The sequence below is a fragment of the Mesoplodon bidens genome (genome assembly GCF_964165515.1).
Source record: "Mesoplodon bidens genome assembly, chromosome: 18".
Lineage (NCBI taxonomy): Eukaryota > Metazoa > Chordata > Mammalia > Artiodactyla > Ziphiidae > Mesoplodon > Mesoplodon bidens.
Window position 1 is genome coordinate 27794889 of NC_138175.1, and position 17515 is coordinate 27812403.

The window sequence follows — 17515 nt, forward strand, 5'->3', positions numbered from 1 at the left end:
AGTAAGTCACATGGCCAAACCTAGCATCAAAGGGTGGAGAAGTACTTTTCATGGGCAGAGCATTGAAGTCACATCGTGGAAGGACATGCATACAGGGATGGTGGGCATTTTACGGCCATCCTTTTCTTGCCATTTAGCCCCGGCTAGTTAACCTTAACATGCAAGAAGAGGTGATGGGTGGACCTTCTAGGAGACTGAAATTTTCAAGTGTTATTGATTGACAGAGGAATGATCTTTTTTAATTTGGTTAGGTAAACGCTTAAGTAAAGAATTCTAAAAAGGTTTGTAAAATGGAATACAGTGTTTTTTAGGGTCATGGATCACTAAGAATCTAATGAAAGCTATGAACCCCGCCCCACGCCCCATGCCGCCAGTGCATGTAAAAATATACATACAGCATTACTTAAAGTTATAGGGTGGAATGGATAGGTCTCAATTTAAGAACCTCTAAAAGAATATAGAGGTGTCTAAGGTATTGGTATTATTGAAGAAAATTGTCAAGATGGAGTTTTGATGGGATTATGAACAGCTGCTCGAAGAAAATACAAGTTAAATCAAGGCTTAGGCTTTAAGGAATGGGAATTTGAAGGACTAGCTTTATGTGAAGTGAATGTGTTTTCTTACAAGCACTTACACAAACTACTTATCATTCGAGCCAAGGTGGTGGATTCACTCTTATGGCGAATGGGTCTTTCTTTGTCATTAAGATGAGAAAGATGAAGAAAGTCGAGCTTGGTTTATGATACCTTTCTACCTTTCTTGATGTCCCCTCCGGGCTAGAATGGAAGGCCTTGGTGGGCAGAGGTTTGCAGTGCTATGAACTGTCAGGCTAGTCTGTTTCCTAGGGCTTCTCAGAAAATCCCAGGCATTCACTCCATGAGAGCAGCAATCCAAATCTCACAGTTGGTTATTTTTTTTAAGTAAGGTATTAAGATTTTGTGGTTAGCTAGCACACCAAAGGTAAGATATATAACCTAGTGCAGTTGTCCTTAGATCAGGTAACAGCATCGCAGTGATACAGGCTGGTCGTCCCGATGGCAGTGTCTGATGTCCTTTCTGCCTTCTGGGGGTAGCAGCTATGCGGCGGGGCATACTTTGTGCTAATGAGGCGGAGCCCCAGATGGAACTTGAAAAACCTCTTTCATGCTTAATGGTCAGAAACGATCGGATTTTTAAATTGAAATAATTCCCCCAAGGAATTTAAAAGCAGTGAACAACTCTGCAGGGAATCTGACTAGTGGCAAAAGAATTTATTCCCTTGCTGTATTTGTTCAGCCTCTGCTTTCGTCAGGTATTTTTCACACCTCAGGTACTGTGGTCCTAATTAGTTTATTCCTTTGGACAAAGACCAGGCAAAATAACAGAATCAACACTTGCTAAATTTTCTCATAGAAAAGAAAAAAAAAAAAAAAAAAACGGGGATGGGAGAGAGGAAATATAGGTGGAATGTAGAAAATGCAGAAGGAACTAGACTGAGGGCTGCAGAGTGATTGCTCAGTGGACTCGCTGAGGCTTCCCACCAAGTCTGAGCTCCTGATTCACATTTAGGGAGGTGTGTCCTCAGGAGCCGTGGTTCTCTAGAGCACTGCCACAGAGCCACTGTGGAATCTTGCTACAACTGTTGGTATAAAACAAGACAAAGAGAAAAATTAAATTGAAGTAGAACCTACGTAGATGAAATGAATAAATCCTAAGGGTATAGTTTTTTGATTTTACTTAAATGTGAAACCTTCACCCACATTGACACAGAACTATGCTGTCCAATACAGTAGCTACTGTCCGGAGGTAGCTATTTAAATTAAATAAAATAAATTCAGTTCCTTAGTCACACTAGTCACATTTCAAGCATTTGATGGTCTCATGTGGCTGGTGGCTACCATATAGGACAGTGCAAATATAGACTGTTTCTCTTCTTGCATAGCTTTTATTCTCACCTCTACCACCATAGTTTAGTTGTGCCTGTTCTTGACCTTCATATGAAAAGCATTGAACACTGTATACTCTTTTGTGTCTGGGGAAAGCAAAATTTCCTTATTCTTGGAATGCTGGTTCTATGGATCATTCTCTGGATTATATATTCCCTCCCACTTAAAAATGCCTGGTACAGTGCCCTTGCTGGTCTAGTCCAGTGATTCTCCACCAGGTTAACTTTGTCCCTCAGGGGACATTTGGCAATGTCTGGAACCATTTTTGGTTGTCACAGTTGGAGGGACACTACTGGCATCTCATGGGTGGACGCCAGGGATTCTGCTAAACATCCTATAATACACAGGACCACTCCCCACAACAAAGAATTATCTGGTCCCAGATGTCAACAGTGCTGACATCGAGAAACCCTAATCTTGTCCCATGGAAAACTCCACCTTGCAAGAGCTCTCAGCGTCAAGCACACAGTAGGTACCATATGATTATGGGTTGCTGTCATTATTCAAGGAGTATATTATGGGCCTCATGTAGGCTTCAAGTGCTTTTTAAGACAAGCCAAAGGGCCCAACATTGAAATTTATGAAAATAGTTACTGTGTTAGAAAAGGGAGATTTAGGAGCAAAGTTTTATACTGTTTAAAACAAAAAACAAACTTAACCCAAATAAGAAATGGGTGAAAGATCTGAATCAACATTTGTCCAAAGAAGATATGGGATAGCCCAAAAGTATATGAAAAGATGTGCAACTTGATCACTCATTAGGGAAATACAAATCAAAACCACAATGATATTCCTCATCAAACCCACTAGAACAGCTGTAATCAGAAAGATATTAACAAGTGTTAGCAAGAATGTAGAGAAACTGGAACCCTCTCATATGGTGCTGATGGGAATGTAAAATGGTGTAGCCACTTTGGAAAACAATTAGGCAGATTCTTTAAAAGTTTAATGTAAACGTACATACAACGTAGCACTTCACCCGTAGGAATCTACCCAAGAGAAATGAAAATGTGTGTCCTCTTAAAGACTTGTACATGAATGTTCATAAGTAGCATTAGTCACAATAGCCAAAAAGTTAAAACAAACCAAATGTCTATCAACTAGTACACAATGGAATACTACTCAGCAATGAAAAAAGCAACATGGATGAATCTTAGAAACAGTATGCTGCGTGAAAGAAGATAAAGTACTGTGTATTCTATTATTTCATTTGATGACTGTCCAGAAGAGGCAAATCTGTAGCAACACGTGGTAGAGCAGTGGTTGGGAGGAGAGGGGAAGGAAGGAAGGAGGTAGGAGGTAGATGGAATTGGGGGTTGACTGCAGGCAGGCTTAAGGGAAATTCTTGGGATGATGAAAAACTTCTAAAAATGAATTGTGGTAATGGTGGCACAGCTTAAGGAATTTACTAAAAAATCATTGACTTGCAGAGTTATCACATAATTCTTAAAGACCAACTGGCTCAGGGATTATTTTTAAGGAAAATACTAATATTAGAATATATGTTAATCTAGAAAACCCACATGGGATGCTTATCTAAAGACAAGTCATATTGCAGATATATTTAGATGTCATTCTTCATGTCCACAGGTACTGTTTTCATGTCATTGAACTCATATGAGAAGTGACTCCAGTGTGGTTCCTAGATCTGGTTTTAAATACATCAAATTAGACCAACAGATTAATGTATGATTTCTAAATCCAGGTGGCTGATTTATTGCTACCAGCTACAAGTAAGAGAGGAGTGCCTAAAGAAGTATATCATTCCCCCTTTTTAAGAAACCTTCAGGGCCTCCCTGGTGGCGCAGTGGTTGAGAGTCCGCCTGCCGATGCGGGGGATGCGGGTTCGTGCCCCGGTCTGGGGGGATCCCATGTGCCGCGGAGCGGCTGGGCCCGTGAGCCATGGCCGCTGGGCCTGCGCGTCCGGAGCCTGTGCTCCACAACGGGAGAGGCCACAACAGTGAGAGGCCCGCATACCGCAAAAAGAAAAAAAAAAAAAAAAAGAAACCTTCATCGTAGCCCTTGGTGTCCTCTCCACAGCCGCCTTTCTACCAGCTGCCAGCATAGTGTGCTCAGGGAGCAAGGGGTGCCTTCTGAAGCATGTTTTTTCTTTTTTGTTACAGACAGTAAGGCTGCCCCTTGAGAGGCTGTATTGAGATCAAGCTGTCACAAACAAATAAGAATATGCTTACAGATGCTGAAAATCAAATCTCTTGCAGTAATTCAATATGCCAATTCTTAAAATGTTAACAGAATTCTCAATTCAACATTTTCAAAGATGATATTAAGGGCAAGAATTTCACATCTATGGTAGCACTTACGGAAGGGCATTTATAAATATGATGTCCATACCTATGAAGCTTACAAATTTGACAATGCTCAATAAAAGCTTTCAGAATCAAAAAATAAAAATAAAAAGAATATGCTTGCATTGGGGGTTGGTAGAGGGTTTGCTTACTTTTCTCTGTGCTTTCTTATCTAATAGGCTCTGGATTACTGCCACAGCAAGGGAATCATGCACAGGGATGTGAAACCTCACAATGTCATGATAGATCACCAACAGAAAAAGGTACCATTACAGCCAGGCAGTGAAAAACCTTTCATTGGAAGGCTTAGGGCCAATCAAAACTCTGGCCAGTACCTAGGTGGTTTCTGAAGACCCATGCTGTTTTCTTTGGCAGACTTGTGATATTATTATTTCTCTAGTCTCCAGTGTTGGTTTCTCCTTCGCATAAGCATAGTACACAAGAAGAGTAGACAGCTGACCCTAACTGTAGTGACTTGTTTACTTTGGTCATGATTTTCTGGAGGGCCTCAAGACAGAAACTACAGCTGGTGATTTTTACTTCCTTTCTTAATGACCCTCAAACCAACCTGCCTGGCCTTAAAAGTATACTCGGGTCCCTCCTATTTTCTATTCTCAGTTCTGATTGTCCCTGACTGGTGAGTAAATGAATCAGCTAGTGTTAGATTAATGAAACGCTAGAGCAATGCTTCAATCCTGGAGTGGGGCACATGTCCCCAGCCTTTTCTGTTAATGACTAGAGCTTATAATGAAAGCTATCAGTAATGAAGGGGGTATGTTAACACATGCAGCTGGTATGGAGGCAGAAGACAAGCTTACGCTTTGTTGATCTGGAGAGAATGAAAAGCCAGGATCATTTAAATTTAAAAAAAGAAAAAGCAAATAAGATTCCAAGTGCTCTGCTCTGGAAACGACCTCTTAGCAGTTGCTGAAAGTGTATCTTTTTAGCCAGTGCACTTGCTAACATTTTTTATGTGGCCAAATAATTGTTGTCTAATTAGATGTGGCCTTGTTGTAAGACACAGGCATCTGGAGACACTCCTTTCACATGTTTTATTTCTGTCGTATTTATAGCTGCGACTGATAGATTGGGGTCTGGCGGAATTCTATCATCCCGCCCAGGAGTACAATGTCCGCGTAGCCTCCAGGTACTTCAAGGGACCAGAGCTCCTTGTGGACTATCAGGTAAAATGTTAGTGAAGCACCTCTGGGTTCTTTTTACCTTTGCTTAGGGCTTTTCCTGGCTTTTTCTTTTTCCTGGTTTTTATTTAGTCAATTTGGATACATTTAAAATCCAGTCTTGGCTACAAAAGGTATGTATCCAGGATCATTGTAGATGATCTTGGTTCCCGGGGAGACAATTTAGGAAAAAACAGCTACAGAACTGGGCCTACATTCCATCCACGACCTCACTACTTTTTGGGAAAAGGTTTGCCACCTTTTGGGTACCATTCCCAGCAATCTGTCACCTGGCTCAAGAAGTTAGACTTGGGACTCCCCTGGTGGCGCAGTGGTTAAGAATCCACCTGCCAATGCAGGAGACAAGAGTTCCATCCCTGGTCCGCGAAGATCCCACATGCCGCGAAGCAACTAAGCCCGTGTGCCACAACCACTGAGCCTGTGCTTTAGAGCTCGTGAGCCACAACTACTGAGCCCACGTGCCACAACTACTGAAGCCCGCGCACCTAGAGCCTATGCTCCACAACAAGAGAAGCCACCACAGTGAGAGGCCCGCGTACGAAAACGAAGAGTAGCCCCCACTCGCTGCAACTAGAGAAAGTCTGCACACAGCAACGAAGACTCAATGCAGCCAATAAATAAAATAAAATCCAGTCTTTATTCTACCCCAAAATGATAATTATGGACTTTTCTCAGCCACTTTTTTTTTTTTTGAATTTTAAAATATCTGAAGAGGTCAACTGAAGACTAGAAACTCAGATCAGAAAAATGACATTTGTAACACCCTTGACTGACTGGTTGTCTTTATTTCCTCAGATGTATGATTATAGCCTGGATATGTGGAGTTTGGGCTGTATGTTAGCGAGCATGATCTTTCGAAAGGAGCCCTTCTTTCATGGACAGGATAACTATGACCAGGTAAGCAAACATCATCTGGCTCCTATCCATCTGGGGGCAGATGCCAAGAAAATATAGCATCTTGATAGGGATGCTGTTGTTGAGCCACTAAATATCATCCAGTATCTGCATATAAGCTTTACTTCAGGGTAAAGAGTTTCACAAAATCTTGTCTGTGGTCCCCAAAGATAGAGACAGATAGTGTGCTGTGTTATGCCCAACTTCCAAATTGTGTCTATGAGGAAGTCAGGTACCTCCTTGTCTAATAGAACAAGATTCTAGTCATTAGGGACTTCACTGGTGGTGCAGTGGTTAAGAATCCGCCTGCCAATACAGGGGACATGGGTTTGAGCCCTGGTCCGGGAAGATCCCACATGCTGTGGAGCAACTAAGCCCATGTGCCACAACTACTGAGCCTGCGCTCTAGAGCCCGAGAGCCACAACTACTGAAGCCCATGTGCCTAGAGCCCGTGCTCCGCAACAAGAGAAGCCACCACAATGAGAAGCTCATGCACTGCAATGAAGAGTAGCCCCCGCTCGCTGCAACTGGAGAAAGTCTGAGCACAGCAACAAAGACCCAACGCAGCCAAAAATAAATAAATAAATTTATTTATTTATTAAAAAAAAAGATTCTAGTCATTAGGTTTTATGTTCCCATAATCATCAGCCTCTAGAATATTATCGTCATAAGTTGTGTTATCATTTTAAAGGCATTTTCGAAATTTGCATTCATGTGAACTTCATATCTGTGAGTCTGCTGCCTGTCCACCCCGGGCTCAGATCTGTGTCTGTTCCCTGGAAATTTAGTGATGTGGGAGTCTCCTAATTCTTTGGTCCAGCATCCCCGCGGGCTGTGCTCAGTAATTTGGTCAGTTTGTTTTGTGTTTCAGCTTGTTCGCATTGCCAAGGTTCTGGGTACAGATGAGCTGTATGGGTATCTGAAGAAGTATCACATAGACCTAGATCCACACTTCAACGATATCCTGGGACAGTAAGTAAGAGAGAGAAAGAAAGAGGGTCTTAATTTACCCAATTCAGAAGTGAAAAGGTTAGCTGAAATCACTTTCTAAAGCTCTTTCTCCTTTCTAATTATATCAAAATTGAAATATTCTTTTTTTTTTCCCCATATATATTTTTTAACTTGAGAAATTTGGGCATTGTTTACATGTGTCTTCTAATCATTTTACTTCTCTAAGTGATAACCTGTTTATCAATAGAAAATGGAAGACAAAATCATGCTACAGAAAAAAGCTTTCTGGAACAGCATATGGCTTATTTTAATGGAAAATCTTAGAAAGCATGATTCTTCTTTGAATAAGAGATTTGTAGTTTCTTCTTGTTCTGTGTAATGGATTTTCTGTAAGGGAGCAAATTTTAAAGCATATTTTCAGATACAGTACAATAGTGTTGAAAAGTAAATGTTGTGTTGACAATTTTCAGACAGCAATTTTATGGGACCTCCATGTTTCTGAGGCTAGCTCTTTAAATATATCTGCTGAACAATAAAGATTACTCAGCTACCTCCGTGCCTCACCCAGAATTGACTAAAAGTCTGGGGCGTAAAAAATTATCCAGAGGGCTTCCCTGGTGGCGCAGTGGTTGAGAGTCCACCTGCCGATGCAGGGGACACGGGTTCATGCCCCGGTCTGGGAAGATCCCACATGCCATGGAGTGGCTGGGCCCGTGAGCCATGGCCACTGAGCCTGCACGTCTGGAGCCTGTGCTCCACAATGGGAGAGGCCACAACAGTGAGAGGCCCGTGTACGGCAAAAAAAAAAAAAAAAAAAAAAAAAATTATCCAGAAAGGTTCTACAAAGTTCAAATCAGATGCAGACATTATAATTAATTCTATGTAGCAGTCACAGAGCACTGTTTTGTTTGAGCATGCTGTGATCATAACTATGGGGGTGGGGTGGGACAGGTAACATTAAGAATGAGATTTAATGAGCTTGTAATCAACACAGTGTTCTAAGACTTTGTTGGCTTTAACCCTAATATGTAAGGATTCTTGCTGAATTTAATCTTAGAATACCAATGCTTTCCTTTTCTTCTCAGACATTCACGGAAACGCTGGGAAAATTTTATCCATAGTGAGAACAGACACCTCGTCAGCCCTGAGGCCCTAGATCTTCTGGACAAACTTCTGCGATATGACCATCAACAGAGACTGACTGCCAAAGAGGCCATGGAGCACCCATACTTCTGTGAGTTTCCAGGGGCCTGATTTGTCAAAGGGAAATTCTTCTACTCTTTATCTTTGAGGCCAGACAAGAGAATTCTGGGTATTTGGATGAATCATGCTTGGGATTTGGCCTCATTAGTTCGACTCTTGAAACAGCTCTTCAGATCTGTTTCTAGATGCCCAAAGGTGTTTGCTTGTTCACTGTAGTTCCCTTGAGTCTGATCTGGTTGACCATTGCCCATGACCCTGAGTTGATAGATGACAAGTATCTAAAGTTTTGTCTTCAAATATATACATTTGTGTGGAAACCTAATCAAAGATTTTTTCCCCCTCAAAAAAAAAAAAGTGATTTGTTGAAAGTAGTAAGGTGACCATAGCATATTTTTAAAGAAGGAAATAAGATAAATAAACACAAGGAATTTGAGGAAAGGAAAGCAGGTATGGAAGGACCTCACTAAAATCCTATCTGAATTACAGACTTCTTAGGTCTCACTTTAAAGTATGTGTGTATATTCAGTTTATGTGGTTGCTTATCGGTCTGCATGCATATGGTTCTCCCCACTGATAAAGTATGCCCCAGACTTTCCTCTCATTATAGGCAGTGTGAGGTCATTTAGTCCAGTCACAGAGGAGACTGAGAGTGAGGGGGGTTAAGTGATCTGTCTCAGTTTTCTGTTTGAAGTGAGATGAGAACTTTCAGCCTATCTCTTGCTTGACCAATACGCTCTTTCCTTCTCCTTTTTTTCCTCTCTGGAGATTTAACTAAACCTTGCCTGAAGAATACATTGCTCTGTGGTCTTGAGCCTGGTAACCCATAAGTATTAGTAGACAGCAGATTTAAAAGGTGTTACCCTTCATTCTTCCAGACCTCAGACAAGTGTAAATGGATGTCTTTCTGTCACAGAAAGCTATTTTTACACTCTGAGTTTGACTGAATTAAGAACACTGATGTTTATATTATGCAAATCATGATCTGTCTACTTTTCCAAATACATATTATACTTCTATAAAAAAATTTTTATTCTGTTGCTTAAAATCGATAGTTCTTCTAATAGCTCTTTTTATTCACCCTTTCCTCCGAAGTGTTTATTATCTATCGCACATACTTTGAAGAAATGGGAGTTGGATATGATGTTAGTATTCAAGGAAAAACAACACATAAGAAAATCAGTAGAAATTTTGAACAGTGGGAAATGGGTGTTTCTGTGCCTCTCTTTTCCCTGAGTCTTAGCAGTTGAACTTGTACTCTGAAGAGGTAGGCGCGTTGATTGTGAGAGCATTTCCCCCTGATCATTTCTCAGTGTCTGTAATTTCTGTTGCCCTCCTGACCCTGACTTCCCGGTAGCCTGTGTCTCTATCTCACTGTGGAAGAAGGTTGGGTCTGTTACGGTGTTCTCCCCTGGCACTGGCCAGCCCTGCCTCTGCTGACTGTCCCCCTGTTTGCTTGCAGACCCCGTGGTGAAGGAGCAGTCCCAGCCTTGTGCAGATAATGCTGTACTTTCCAGCGGTCTCACGGCGGCCCGATGAAGACTGGAAAGCGACGGGTAATGCGGCATTGATGCTTGCCAATAAAACCAACCAACCAAACACAAACCTTGAAGGAAAACTACAGTGTGATAAAAAGAAATTCTAGCCATTCCTTCTAAACGCAAAGAAGAGTAAAGACCTAAAAGTCTGTCAAAAAGAAAGAAACTCCCCAGCACTAGTCTACAGGGAACTGCTGTTTGGCAGCCTGACGATGCACATAGTTGGGTATCTGAGGGGACTTTCCCTTTGGAATGCATGGGAGATGAGAGACTCGGAGTTGTTGTACATTTACCTTTATTTAACAGGAGACCACTGTTGAATTAACCTGTTCAAGTCAACAAGCTCTGAATATCTGACTTCCTATCTATTCCACTGTGGTCTGGGTTTCCTTTGGTGAGATTCAGGCTCAAGTTTTAGCAAAATGTCAGCAGTCTATAGTGACACACCAGCCTCATTCACGAAAAGGAGATACTAAAACAGTGACAGTATTTTTTTTCTAAGCTCTTTTACAAATTCATGTTTTATGTATTTTTTTTTTCTTTTTAATGACATGAGCTCTCTGGGAAATGTACCTCATCCCTGCAGTTTTCTTCTAAGTGTATTCATTTGGGAGCAAACTGCAATCACTCTCACAGGAGTCCCCTTTGATGTCAGGAGGCATCGCTTTAAACCTTCTGATGCCATGGACAGGTCCATCTGTCTCATCAAAAGTTAGATGCGGGCTTCCCTGGTGGCGCAGTGGTTGAGGGTCCGCCTGCCGATGCAGGGGACACGGGTTCGTGCCCCGGTCCGGGAAGATCCCACATGCCGCGGAGCGGCTGGGCCCGTGAGCCATGGCCGCTGAGCCTGCGTGTCTGGAGCCTGTGCTCCGCAACGGGAGAGGCCACAACAGTGAGAGGCCCACGTACCGCAAAAAAAAAAAAAAAAAAAAAAAAAAAGTTGGATGCTAAGTGCATAACTTGGAGCTCAGTGTAACCTTTGTTGATTTGCCTAACCATAAAATCTTGTTGCTATTTTTTTCATGTAGCTTTTTTTTCCAGCCTCTTAAGGAAAACTTCATTTCCCAGCACATCCCTGTGTGTGCACCTATTTTAACGCATGTCTCTGAAACAAAGACTTTTTGTTCACAACCATAACTAAAGCTGGAAAGTCAGTCTTCAGGGAGGTCAGGGAGGGAGAAAGAAAAGCATCCTTATTAGAATTTATTCAGGAAAGACGGATTGGGTGGGAATAAAACAAGTACTCCCCTCCCATGCTTTACCCCTTTTTATCCCCATGAGAAACAGTTTCCCTCTGTAATCAGGGTAATCTGCGTTTTTAAGCTCTGGTAGGTAATACATGAATGTGTTGGCAGAGAGAAGTCTTTCTCGCGTGCAGGGACTGGAGTTGTGTGGGCAGGGCCACCCACCGATAACCCAAGCGACCAGAGAGAGTAGCATACAAGGGACTTGGGGAAAGGAGTGGAGCTGCTGGGGCAAGTATCAAAGCTTGGGATCCATTGTGCTGGCCTTCACGTTAGCAAAGGAAACTATATTTTGTTTAAGAAAATAAAAAAAAAATAGAGCTGATATCACTCTGGGGATTTGTCATCAACATGGTTTGCAAGCAGTCCCCTGACCCCAGCTGCAGGGCCATGCTACAGCTGTGGGGACCTCACACTAGGCTGGAGCTCTACCACCACATCACACTTTAGGATTTCTTTATTACTATTTAATAAATAATGCCATACATTTTTATAAGGTTAGGTTGTTTGAAAACATCTGTTTACATTCCATATCCCAATAAAATCGTATTGGTATCGGTAGCAGGTCCTATCTCTAAATGTAGATTCTATTTTTGTCGTTTGGTCAGTGGGAACTTCAAATAAAACAAGATCCCAAAGCCAGGAAATGCATTCAGTTAAGGTTCTCATACCAATGCTACCTGCCTTCATTGCACATTCTGTATGTTAATGTATACATTTGTTCTACCTGAAAATCAAAAACAAGACAGGAGCTCTTGGGTGAACCTATATTGATATGTCAGGCAGCAAAACTCAGTGTTTGGGATTATCAAAAGCCTTCTAATGTGCCCTTCTAGGCAACATCGAACTGTTGGTTATTATTTATCAGGGAGATGTGCCACTGTGTGTCTTTCCTGCCCCACCCATCTCCTCCTTTGTCACCCATTCCCTCCCCCCACCCTTCGTGGTTTGTTTTTTGTAATTGCCGGTCTGGACCAGGCAGAGGAAGCCTACTGGAGGGTCTTGGTGAAGTAGTAACCCCGTTTCTTTCTCTTGGGTCCCCCCAGAGGCAGTAAAAGCAGCTGGAGAAGAGTCAGGTGACTGACTTCTGTCTCTCCTCTGGTCATGATGTAGTAGGTGCAAACACAGCTCACCTGCCTGTCCTTGGGTTCTGTGACTGCAGCTTGGCAAAGGAGTAATTCTTCCATTTTATGCGTACAGTTTACTTTTCCACCACCTATACTTTTTACCTCTCTTCATGCCTTAGACATATAGAATAACTGAGTTTAAAATGCTCACTCCTTTCTGAGTCTGGTCTTGACACCCAACTTCTGGCTGACTGACTGTGGATGGTTCTTTCCCAAACTGAACTGAGTCTCGTCCAGACCTTTCCTCTTTTACCTATCTCCAAAACCATTTTGTGTCCAGATGGACCTAGCTCCCCTGAGATTTTAGAGTATTTACCTGGGTTAGGCAGTCTTGGAGAGTTCCAAAAGAGGGATGAGAGCGTGCGTGTGTGTGAGTGAGTCTAATCTTATATTTAGACAAAGCTGTGGTAGATTTACCCACCCAATATCCTTTTCGGTTAGCATATTATTTCTTAAATTCATCTCAGTAATTTTCATTAGACATTTTGTTTGCTTCATTACCTTGTAACAGGTTAAAAGTGCCTATGATAAGGACCTATTATTTCCTAAAGAAAAGCAAAAAAATGTGGGGAACAGGGTAGTGTTACACTGTCATCTCAGGTACTGCCTGTGTTCAAGAACATAGACCCAGTATGGTGAGAACGGAAGGTTCCCGTGCCAAATACAGATCGGTGTATCAGAGGTCATTGGCCACAGGTGAGCATAACTGCAAGGTTTTGCTTCAGCTGAGAAATCCCATGGCGAGAGCAGAACTGATGAAGTGCAAATATTTTCATCAGGTTTGCCTGCAGTTCACTCTCCCCGTGATCCTGTCATCTGGCCTGCCCCCGTCCTATCCTAGCCCCGTGGTAAGTGACCAGGTGGGAGAAGCCAGTGAGTGTATAACGCAGACCAAGCATTCCCGGGTCATCTTACCACTTAGAGGAGTGCCAGAGCCAGTTCTGTGAGGCACGTGAACATCAGTCACTCTGCTGGGTCTCCTCACAGGCATTCTCCGAGGCTCAAAGCATATGTATTCCCTTGCAGAGAAGGAAGGTGCTCTCCAACTGATTGATTAGAGGAGACGGAAGAGCTTATAATCCTTGGGGGTAGGGAGAGAGGACAGGAGAGGGGGCTGTTAAAAGAAGAAAGGGAATCAGTAAAAACAGTTGAAAGGTAGATCTTGAGGTGGGGGAACATGACTTCTTGAGGGAAGAAAGCAAGGGAGCACAAAGTTCAAGTTCTGGAACGTGCCCTGAGTTCTGGAACGCCCCCAGGATTGGTTCCAGTGGGACTGCAAGGTGGTGCTCTTGAGGCAGATGCTGAGTCCCAGAGAGAGCCAGCCCATGGCCGTGGGTCTCAGTCTGCGTCTACTCAGGGAAATGACTTAGCTTCTCCCAGGTGCTGCTTTGATGAGGATGGAAGCAAAATTATTTTGGGACACAAACAATTGGAAGAATTTTTATATATGCATTGAAATGGATCTGAGAGAGCCCCGTTGACAGTCTCCTTTAATGCCAGTTCAGATTAATGATTCGTTTAGGAACCTGTGTTACTGCATGAGCACTCACAGGAAAAAGCAATCTTCCCTCCTACAAATTAACAGGAGTGGATAGTAACTGATCAGAGTCAAGGCCATTGAGATATAAACCCGAAAGCAAAAGCAGGGTCCATATGAGCACACAAGAAGCCAAAGTTTGTCAGTGAGCTTAATAAATCTAAGACTGAGTGACATCTTGCCATTAAAACTAACCCCAGGGTGGGGATGAGGGGAGGGGAGGTGGTGAGGAAACATCTGGCTTAAGAAAACCAGTGATAACATACGCTTTGGAGCTATGTGGATGTGTCAGTGAAAATGACCCCAACCAGGTATTGTAGAGGCAGGGGGAAGTGATGTTATGGGATTATACAGGTGATGCATACTTTTGTGTAGAGAATCAACAATGTGCTACAAATGTGATACTTAATCCTGAACTGCATGTATTGGGGATTGTTTTTTTTAAAAAAAAAATCATTGAATCAATAAATTAACAGTTTTTCACTTGCTGGCTTTTCTTGCTGTAAATGGTGACTAAGAGGTTGGGACAGAAATCTTGACACCCAGTGGAAAGCTTGGATAAATCTTCAAGAACCATGGAGCCGACTATTTTCTTCTGTTTGCAGAAAAGCAACACTGCCTGGGTTGTGATCCTTTACTAATGACTACTTCAGACACAATTGACCACCTCTTTGTATCACTGGATGACTGATGTATGATTTATGTGCTGCTGCCCTTTAGAGGAAAGAAAAATGCCATGTTAAATCCTGTTTTCATAAATAAAAATGTTGATAATCACCAGCATGTTGAGAATCACCAGCCTTCCCAAGTGGGAGACAAGCCACTGCTATGAGGACCTTAAACTTGTATTTCCTGTCTCTTGGGGGAGAGGAGGAATAAACCTTGAACTGTGAAGTTGTGTGGGTGGGCGGTTGCAGTTAATCACCTTGGTGTGAAGACTTGACTAGCAGAAGTGGTGGGACTAGGGTGGTGTGGGGATTGTTTCTTGGTACTTGCTTCTGAATTGTACCACTCAGAACCTGTCAATCCTGCTTGGGATTGACCATTTCATTGCACAGCTTTACCTTGTGGCAGCATGTTCTGCATTTATGAAAAGCGCTCCCCAGCCCCACTTCTTGCAACACAAGTGGGCACACGCCATTGTTTGGCAGATGGCGGAGTCTTTCATCAGTGCGCTTGCTTCTCACTGATCCCTCTGTGGAGTGGGATGCTTGAAAATCATCTACTGAAGAGTCATTTCTTAACCTGTGTACCATGCAGCCTTTCTCAAATACTAAGCAGTAGAACCCTTCCTGTACCCAAAGAAAGTTTGGGTCATGAAATGTTTCTGTGTGACAGCTTCCCAGATACATTGTCCTTTCTGTCGGTACCCTGCTGTGGCACCATTCTGAGCTGCTGCTTCTAGAGTTCTGCTGGAATCTCACAACCCACAACGCTGTGCTGGACATGGAAGGAGGAACGAGGTTTTCCGGCCATGCCAGACAGCTCCTTCCAGGGGGGAGTTAAAAATATTTGAGCTCCGTTTTTGCTCTTTATTAGTGAACTGGGCCCTTTCCCTCTGTAAATACAGTCATCTGATTCTTGGTCCCAGGACATAAGTAAGTTAGTTCAGGTCTGATGGGTATCTGGAGCTGGGCTGCTGAACCTGTAGCTTGGCTTACACAGAATAGACGAGGCTTTGGTGCTTCTAGATCAGCATCCTGGACCCGAGAAAAGGGGAGGGACTGGGTCACAGTAAGGCTGGGACCAAGACTACCTCTGTAAGTGGTGATCAGAAGAGGAAGAAAAAGGGTGCTATTTGAAACCTGAAACTGGTCAGTTCTTCCCTGGTTTTCCACAAAGTGCCATGGGAAAGTCAGGCTTGTATACCATTCCCAGTGCTCCCCAAGAGAAGGGAGCCACACGCCAGTGGAGGCCTGTCCTCACTCCGGGTCAGAATGATTAATGCCATCTTTCCCCTCCTCCCATCTCTCTCCCCAGGTCTGTTGCGGTTCCTCCCACTTTTCCATAAGCAGAACAAGAACCAAATCAAACGTCTTAACGTGTGTAGAGAGATCACGTTCCGTGAGCAGACACAAAACGGTGGCAGGTTTGGCGAGCACGAACTAGACCAGCCGAAGGGCAGCCCACCACCGTATATCAAACCTCACTTCTGAATGTAAAAGGTTCACACGCCTTTGGCTTCCTGTTGACTTCCTCCTGACCCAGAAAGCATGGGAAATGTGAAGGGTATGCGAAATGGTTGTTGGTTACTGTTGCTCCCCCGCGCCCCTGGCTCGTCCCCGTGGCCGCCTGTTTTTTCCAGCAGACCATGTTAACTAGCTGACCACAGACTCCAGTGGGGGCACGGGGCGTATATGGCATGATGGGCGGTTACATATTATAATTTTAAAAGTATATATTATTGAATAAAAGGTTTTAAAAGAAATGTATGGAGAGTTTTCAGTGTGGAAGGGGCCATTAAACGAGACCTGTGGCCACAGAAGACAGAGAAGAGCATTTGAGCCAGGTTCTAGCCAGAGGGAAGAGGGCCAGTCCCAGAGGTGAGGAGGGCCATTTCCAGGACGCCCTTGACAGAGATGAGAAGTTGAAGAGGTATGTGAACCAGTCCTGGCAATGGGGGACCGCAGGTGATTCCAGCAGACTTGGCGAGCCAGGAAAGCCAGGCCTCGGCCTCGCCTTGATCGCGTCCGTCTTCCTGGACCCCTCCTTCCAAAGCAGGTGAGTCAACCAAATATTTAGGTGGTAGGTAAATGTCACCTCCAGTGAACTCAGGAAGCTGCCTTAGCCCATTCTTTGCTTTTCCTTTGCGCATCACCGTGTTCCATTCCACCTCTCAATACTGCCCACCACCCCGCCACGCCCCCTTCTGAAAAAGCACCTTACCTTGGAGGCTGGTTGAGTCTGCTGCCCCGAGGCAGGGGAAGGGGTTGGGTCTGGGGTTCAGATTATCCCGAAGCTCCCGTGAATGGGAGGAGAAGCAGCCCACACACAGGTGAAAGAAGGTGGAATAGAAGCACCAGGTGTGTCTGTTAAGTGAGAAAACGAAAGCTGTTTTACAAATGAGATTCCCTGGCGCCCTCAGTCCTCTCCCAGGACAGCTGTGTCACGGGGAGGTGAAAGCAACAACCTGGTGGCTGTCCAGCCTTGTGTCTGACTGAGGCCTGCGTCCTCCCACCGCCTGTAAAGCAGAAGCGGCGGGCAGACCTGACACCTGGGCAGCTAGATGGGGCACCCGCTAGTTCTCCACAAAAGCCACTGGTTTGCCCAACATCCCTTCTCTTGTCTTCTCTGCTGCTTGTCCTGAACAGGTGACTATGGGAACCCAGGTGTGGACGCTCACAGTTTTTGAAGCAATTATAGGGGGAAAGCAAAGAGGTCCCTCAGGGCCACCATGGCGTCAGTGTCCCTTGGACCAGCTCCTGTTGTATCCAAGCCATTCCTCAGTTGTGGGAGCTCAAGACTGTGCCTGCCCCGAGACACCAGCAAGTGAGGGCCCGCAGGCCCCCAACCAGCTGACAGGACACCAAACGTATGGACTTGGTCCTTTCCAGCTCCATCACCGGCCTCGTATTCTCAAGCGGTCTCTCTCA

The 17515-nt window shown here is 43.9% G+C and overlaps 1 protein-coding gene across 2 annotated transcripts in view; it reads left to right on the forward strand.

Moving 5' to 3' along the window:
* The window catches only part of CSNK2A2 (casein kinase 2 alpha 2), a 38979-nt gene extending 22675 nt beyond the window's left edge, over positions 1-16304 (forward strand). Inside the window, exons 6-12 of one of the 2 annotated variants that reach the window (XM_081216900.1) lie at positions 4411-4494; positions 5305-5415; positions 6226-6327; positions 7197-7297; positions 8362-8510; positions 9939-10032; positions 15903-16304. In XM_081216900.1, the coding sequence (XP_081073026.1) occupies positions 4411-4494; positions 5305-5415; positions 6226-6327; positions 7197-7297; positions 8362-8510; positions 9939-10015 (624 nt within the window). In that variant the 3' untranslated portion in view covers positions 10016-10032; positions 15903-16304. Of the gene's footprint in view, positions 1-4410; positions 4495-5304; positions 5416-6225; positions 6328-7196; positions 7298-8361; positions 8511-9938; positions 11586-15902 lie in introns of those variants that run through there. The other variant, XM_081216899.1, reaches the window with a different exon arrangement.
* Positions 16305-17515: the final 1211 nt, after the last annotated feature.